This window comes from Lactuca virosa, chromosome 7, assembly GCF_052849685.1.
Source record: "Lactuca virosa cultivar CGN04683 chromosome 7, Lactuca_virosa_CGN04683_v6, whole genome shotgun sequence".
Taxonomy (NCBI): domain Eukaryota; kingdom Viridiplantae; phylum Streptophyta; class Magnoliopsida; order Asterales; family Asteraceae; genus Lactuca; species Lactuca virosa.
Genome location: NC_136432.1, coordinates 61,694,567 through 61,702,294, shown reverse-complemented (window position 1 = coordinate 61,702,294; position 7,728 = coordinate 61,694,567). Strand labels below are relative to the sequence as shown.

General features: G+C 35.2%; 1 protein-coding gene across 1 annotated transcript; it reads right to left on the bottom strand.

Annotated features, from left to right (window-relative positions):
• Positions 1 to 6,575: 6,575 nt before the first annotated feature.
• Positions 6,576 to 7,235, bottom strand: LOC145126706 (secreted RxLR effector protein 161-like). The gene has a single exon (XM_079062016.1). The coding sequence runs from the start codon at positions 7,233 to 7,235 to the stop codon at positions 6,576 to 6,578; it is 660 nt and encodes a 219-aa protein (XP_078918142.1).
• Between the last annotated feature and the right edge of the window lie 493 nt (positions 7,236 to 7,728).

The window sequence follows — 7,728 nt, the reverse complement described above, 5'->3', positions numbered from 1 at the left end:
TCCAGCTCCGGTTATGTCTACCTTCTTTACTAGGGTTCCTTGATAGATACATTACCTTGTCAAGTTGAAGGCTTGATGTTTGGAGCTATGAAAAGTATTTGGACTTGAAGAAGTGACATATTGGATTTGTGGAATTAGTCCCCAAATGTACCTCTCGATCTTTTTGTACGTAGATGTCACAAAGTATGGACACATAGTAGACAGGTCATTAAATCGAGTGGTATAGGCAATAACATCTACACCCTTCATAACGAGATTCCAAAGTTCTTGTTTAGCTTCTACATATCTTCCCTGGAGTAATATTTTTCTATGATCATCTATTTCATCTTATACCATGGAAAAGAATATGATGCATCTATTCCCATAGTCTTGGAATGATCATTCCACCAAGACAGTGTTAAATCAATGAACGTGTAGGTCACAAATTTCACCTTAGACTCTTGGGCACAAGAGCTAATATGGAATATAGATTCAATTCTTTCTATCAATTGGGTCATTCCTACCACCCCTTCATTACCATAGAAGAATCTAGGCTTGCAATTCATTGAGTCTTTATAAGTACAAGACCTCAGTTTTCCTCTATTGTCACCCTGAGAATTGCTTCCACCTCCACTACCATTTCCATTTCCATTTCCACTACCACTACCACCACCACCACCACCACCACCACCACCACCTCCACCAACACCATCTTGTGTGGTACTCTTAATAATTTCGTGGTTTTCCAGAGCTTCATCAAATTGTTGAGCGATTTGTTGGGGAACTACTAGCAAACACAGAGTGAATGTTGGTTCTAGTTATGCGGGTGGGGTTGGTTCTCTCGTAGTTCTAACTCTTGTTTGTGGTCTGGTTCTTGGTTGTCATGTGGTATTAGGTGTAGTTCCTAAACTTGCTCATGTGACTCTAGTTCTTGGAGGCATGTTTCAATCCTAATATAGTCGTTTAGGGAAAATATAAGTCGTAAGAATCATTGAATGAGTTATTTAATACATCACTAAAGGCTATCATATCTATTGTGAACTTCTTTGAAGTTCTTTTAAAAACAATTTTCTCATTTCTAATGAAAATGATACTCTAATATTTCAAATGGTTAGAGTTGTTTGTTATTTATCATTTCATAAAATCCAAGTATATTCGCCCTAAGTAATATACAATACTCAATAAAATTCTGAAATCTCTACAAATTCCCAAAGAAATTTACAATTGTTTAATAGTGTAAATTTTAAAATAGAAATGATTTTTCAAAAATACCATCGTGTGTGTGTGTGTGTGTATATATATATATATATATATATATATATATATATATATATATATATATATATAAATCGTCATCATCATCAGATCCTGATTACATTCATTACTGCCCTATCAAAAGAAATCACAAAATTTCAGGGAGGGGGGGGGGGTTTAGAGTTTCAAATTAGAAATGTACAATTGACTATTTCCAAAAAAGCGACATCAACAATGTATACACTTTCCTACTTTTCAATAAATCCTTAACCTGTCACCCACAAGCAACCCTAACTCCGACTAATCACTAAAGACGGACATTAGTGCCTAGTAGATCAATAATGTCATCAAGATGAGACTATAAATTAAGGGTCCTCAGCTCCACTGAATTTTACATAGCTTCAGCTATCTCCATCCTTCGGTCAACTTCTTGTTTCCACTATTGCATTGCTGACATCACAAGTCTGATTGATGCCTCATCTACCATTTGTTCTTCTTCCAGTCTAGCAAGTCTCTCAGTCACAGTTACCACATACTCTACAAAACTCCCAAGTTCGTCATTGGATGTAAGAACTTGATTTCCTAAGTAAGCAACTTGTGCAACTAGTATCAGTAATGCATTCTAAATAAGGATATATAGTAATGTCATAGTTCTTGAGATGGTCCTCCTACCACATACTGTGCAATCTTACTGCTTTCCTCCCAACCATAGTTTCGTAGTTGATCAATCCATGGTTGTGGTATTGTATGTTGTGGTGTAAAACATGGTGGTGGAGAGTTTCTTGGAAGTTAGATGTTCATCAGGGAAGTCTACATCTTCCTATATGTTACTGAAGCAATCCGATAAATCCTAATGGGAGGGATAGGTAGCATAGGTTCCGCCTAAGTAGCTTCACTATCCTCCTCCTTAGGTTATTCTTCTTCCTCATATTATTCTTCCATTGGCTCCTTTTCTAAATGATATCGATTTGCTGATACCAAAATCAAGATGATACTGTAAATCAATATCTACAGAGCTTCTCTGGAGGTTACTCGACGGAAAAAGGGGCGACAGCCGGTCGTCGGGCTTGTTCTTGGTTTTCCGGCACAACGACTCTTGGCGGTTTGTGGTGGCTCACTGCGGCGACGACAACCGAGGAAATTGAGGGAGAGAGGTTCATTGGAGAGGGTGTGAGAGGGTAATAGATTCAAGGAAATATGAGGCTTAAGACCCATATTTCTACCAAACTCAATCCGATCCAAGGGCTTAAAATGAATCCAATCTGACAGTCTAAAATCAAAGCTAGTTTTCAAACTCATCTAGCCCAGGCAAAATGCTTTTGGTAAATTTCGAGTGACGATGTTTTCGTTAATAAAATCAAATACTAGATGTTTTTCTAGGAAAAATGGTTCGATTTCAAGTCTTGAAGAAATAGTTTAGTTATCCTAACAAAGCGTTTGAAAGTGTTTTCAGACATTATTCGTTTACAGTCGTGAACTTTCACTTCGTAAAAAAGCCGATACGATGTGAAACGGAAAAGTTAGCTGTTAAATCAAATACTACATAAAACCTGATTCGTATTATATAACTAACTTTTCGATACGAAACATGAAAATGATCCTACAAATCATCCGAAGTTTACTTAGGGAAAAAGGTGAACCTTTACCGTTCAACCTTACGTACAACATCTCATGGTATTTTTGGGCAGAAAAAGTTCGGAACGTGATAAATTCCTGAACTAAATAAGACTCAGAAGAAAATTGATTGGGAATAAAAACTCATTTTCTAAGAAGTCTCGTAATTCATTTGAAGCTCATGTTTTGACCCTATCAGGCGGTGAGCTGTTACCAGATTGTTTACATTCTTAAAATGGTCGTATCTTTTGAACACAAACTCCATTTTCGACGTTCCTTATGTCCATTTTTTTCTATTTTCAAGGACTAGGCGGTGAACCTATTGATACCCGATAATAATGTCAAATACAAATATCTCTTTAAATCATATGTACTAACCCATTCCTTATGTATACTGAAACAATTTGTTTATCTGGGATTCATAATAATCCAAGACATAATTGATATTTTGGATGTATTCAAAGTATAATACCCTATAAACAACAAAATTGGTTTCTTTATTACACATTAGGTCTATTACATAGTGATTAGGTTAACACTGTTCGTTTAACGATGACCTAACTTTCTACAGTTGTGACAATGACCCTCCACCACATAAAGAAGCGTTGAGCGCAAATGACATTCATTCAAAAGTTATTTTATAAACCGTTTCTATATACCTGTCTTAGAGTGTGGTTTCATGAATGAGGCATACTATTGAATGGACTAACTTTTAGTAATGCATATAACATTAAAGTATTATATAATGTTATATGTCACAAGACTTATAGTCTAACATATATTGCTTCCATGTGTTTAACAGGTTCTTGTAGAAAGCATTAGAGAGTGAGGACTTAGAAGCATAAGAACCATGGAATAGAATTTTGCTTCCGCATTTATCCTTTTTTTTCTTAGTTATAGTTACGATATGGAATTAGTAACACCTGCGAATGTTTTGCTGGGAATACTTTTAAAAGTTTCTAAAACACTGCTTTTTGGTAGCATTTATGTAAACTCGATTGTTATTCCCAGTATTTTAATTATTAAATGCTTATGAAAAGTAAGGGCTTTAACATTAGTTGTTTTATAAACCATAACATAAATTCACCTTGCTAAGCCTGATTCAACAACAATTTGCAAAGATCAAAACTGACGGATTTGAAGGATTAATTGACGGTTTGTGCTGATTGGATACACATCAAGTATAAAGACTAAAAAGAAACTTTAAACAACAAAAATAAAGAACATGAATTAAAAGACATAGAGAGTTCTCCAAATTGTTTCTTTAAACAAGAAAGAGGTTTTGTCCTCACCAAGAAGACGGTTGTGACAAGGCGATTACGATGCCAAGCCGTGTTCACAATATTAGGGTTTTCCTTAATGTTGTATATATACTAATCTATACATATCAATCCCATGATTAAAGGGATTGTATATATTCTATACCAAGAATTGATCTTATCACTAAGATACCGGATCTGTGATCTATTCTATACATATCTATATCATTACCTAATGTTATATATATATATATATATATATATATATATATATATATATACACACACACACACTAATCTATACATATCAATCCTATAATTAAAGGGATTGTATATATTCTATACTAAGAACCGATATTATCATAAAGATATCGGATCTATGATCTATTCTATACTTATCTATATCATTACCTAATATACAAAAGATTACATAGAATAACAACGTTATACGTTGATGCTGATAAGCTTGATACGCTGGCACTGTCGTAGTAGTTAAGGCTGACGCTGACAGATAGTGTAGAGTGTTTGACTCATCAGATCATAAGGTGTGACCTTACAAGAAGAATGTTTAACTCTTCAGCTTCAACGAATGCTCCCCATGAGAATAAAAGTGACTTCCTATTTTTTACTTTTCACACAGTTGAGGAAACATATTTGACTTGGTTATGAAGAACAGTGGACAAACGAAGACATGATCAGCTGAGGATGAAAATATCAGCAATCAGATTAACTCCCCCTTATATTGAGTACAGTTCCCTTTAACTCCGTGTTGAATATCCAGTTCTCTCCCTTTTTGACATCAGCGGGAGAACAAAACTGAAGGAGAGCATCAGTGATGCAGCTTTGTAGTAAATGATTGTGGTGACTCCTGGTAGTGTGGGTTTAAGCCATCATTCATCGACATAGTATTGCGAGATCTCAACAACGTGTGGTTTTATACGCTGAATCATAAATCTCTTTTATTAGAAAAAATGGCAAGAGCGGATAGCTACATATGATAGCCTACGGTACATAGACTAGCTGTCGGCATAGAGTTTCAAACTTTTATCAGTGTGTGGTTTTACACAGTAAATCATCACGTTTTATTAAGAAGATAAAGGAGATAATGGAATGTTTCTGTCATGTTGAGGTGAAATCAGCGTGAATCACTAACATTTTAACTCATCAACAAAAAGTGGTTTAAACTTCCGTATCATAGAGTAAGTTGCAATCTAGATTCAAAGATTCACCATTAATTCATAATGGTACCATGTCAGACATCAAACTAGGAGGTCAGGGACATTAATAAACCTTTTGTCATTAAGGACCAAACAAGTATCTCTTACTTTGATGACTATGCAATCAAGGTAAGCCATTGGGTTTTGCTCAATGTTTCAACAGAACATAGGACTTAATGCATACGACAAGCATGCTTCCAGGGACAGAGTCAGGTAAAGATGATTAATTTTAAAATGAACACCCAAGCCTTAAGATAATTTTTCTGATTAGGACCAGGCAATCTAACATTGAAAGTTTAGACAATGCTAGACAATCAGTGTGAGTAGGTGACTCAAATTTCTCAGTAGATGGTCTCGCTGATGAGAAACTTAGAGAGATTTTGTCACGTACAGCAGCATGCTTCTAGGGATGATGATCTGTCAAAAGTTACATACTAGGCTTAAAGTTTCCACCGTCAGATTCCTTTTCATAAAAAATAGTATAGAATAAGAATACAACAAAAGAGTTAGTTAAATCAAGAGTGATGAGGCTATTTATCATTGAAGCATTTCAGATGCTTTCCAAGGTTCATGTTCATCAGGGGCAAGAGAAGAGAAAGAGGCAGTCTTTGTAACCTACGAGTTAACTAACTCGAATCCATAAAACCATTGTGTCTTTAAGATTAACATGAAGGCATTTGAGGTTCTATCGGATTATGATTCAGTAGATGAAAACAAGACTTACTGCTTTGATGGTTGCTCTTTGCATCCATAATAGTGAGTGGAGGAGAATGAGGGTATCCTCAAGAAGAACACGACATGATGCTACTCTTTTTCTCAACATCAAGAGCACTGAGATCTTTCAGCTCTTGCAAAATCTGAAGAAATAAGATGTAGATAAATCTTAAATAGGCCAGAAGAATGTATAAGAGAGAAAAGAATACTTGTAAATAAACAAAGCTTAAACATATTATGTAAACGTCTATAAACATAATAAAAGTAGCATTTGTTTTTTGTGTTTTCATAATACACAAATAGAAGCAATGTTAAAATAAAAGTTAGAGAACAATTAAATCATTGAAAGCATGACAATATCTGCAATCAATTTGTTCAAAGTCTTTTAATCCAGCACCTCAGTGAAAATATCAGCTAGCTGATCAGTGGATGGAATGTAGAACAACTCTAATTTTCCCTTTTGAACTATGTTCCAGATGAAATGATGACGGATGTCGATGTGTTTAGTCTTGGAATGTTGAACTGGATTTTGTATCATCTAAATGGCGTTGATGTTGTCACAACAGATATGTGTCTTCGAGAAATTTAGACCATAATCTAAGAGTTGATTCTGAATCCATAGAATCTGAGCACAACACCTTCCAGCAGCAACATATTTCGATTCAATGATAGAACATGACACTGATGTCTGCTTTTTGCTGGACTGGCTTACCAATCTATTTCCAAGAATTTGATCTCCTCCTGAAGTACTTTTTCGATCGATGCCACATCCACCATGATCAGATTCAGTATATCCCACCAGCTTGAGCTCAGAATCACGAGGATGCCATAACCCAAGATTGTGTGTATGATTTAAATACCGAAATCTTCTTTTCACAACGAGTAGATGAGATTCCTTTGGACTGGCCTGATAACAAGCACACAATATAGTAGCAAACATAATGTCAGGGAAGCTATCAGTAAGATAAAGTAGAGAGCCTATCATTCCTATAAACAGAGTTGCATTCACATCAACACAATTTGGATCAACACCAATAGACGTTAATGAGGACATTTGAGTCTTGGTCGGCTTGCAATCAGAGAAATGATACTTCTTCATCATATCTGTAATATATTTAGCTTGGCAAATGAAAATACCATCACTTAGTTGTTTAGCCTGTAAACCTAAAAAGAAAGCTAGTTCACCCATCATGCTCATCTCGAACTTCCTTGTGACAACCTGAAAAATCCTAGAGAAAACTAGGTCTAAACTTCAATCATCTACCAGTAAATTCACAAACACACTTGATGGAATGGAACTTTGAAAACCAAGAGAGCATGCTTATACAAGTTCATATGTATATATACTTTTGAAAGCCAAGTTGTAATGAATCTTTGAAAGGCAAATGAAATCAACAGGCCATGAAGACCTGTTTATATAGGTTAACATAACTACCTACATAAATATTTTCGAAAACCATGTTAGGATGAACCTTTGAAGTCATTACAAGTTAACAAAACAATACGGAGTCAAAGGAGTCAACACAAGGCACTATGATAAACTTAAAAGCATAAAATTGTAAAGTACTTAATGGATTTTGGTTTTAAGGAGCTTGGAACACTTTAGGATCGAAATCAAGTGCTTTAAGATAGCTAGAACCGAAATCAAATGCTTTATGAAAGCTAGAACCGAAAACACATGCTATTAGGGT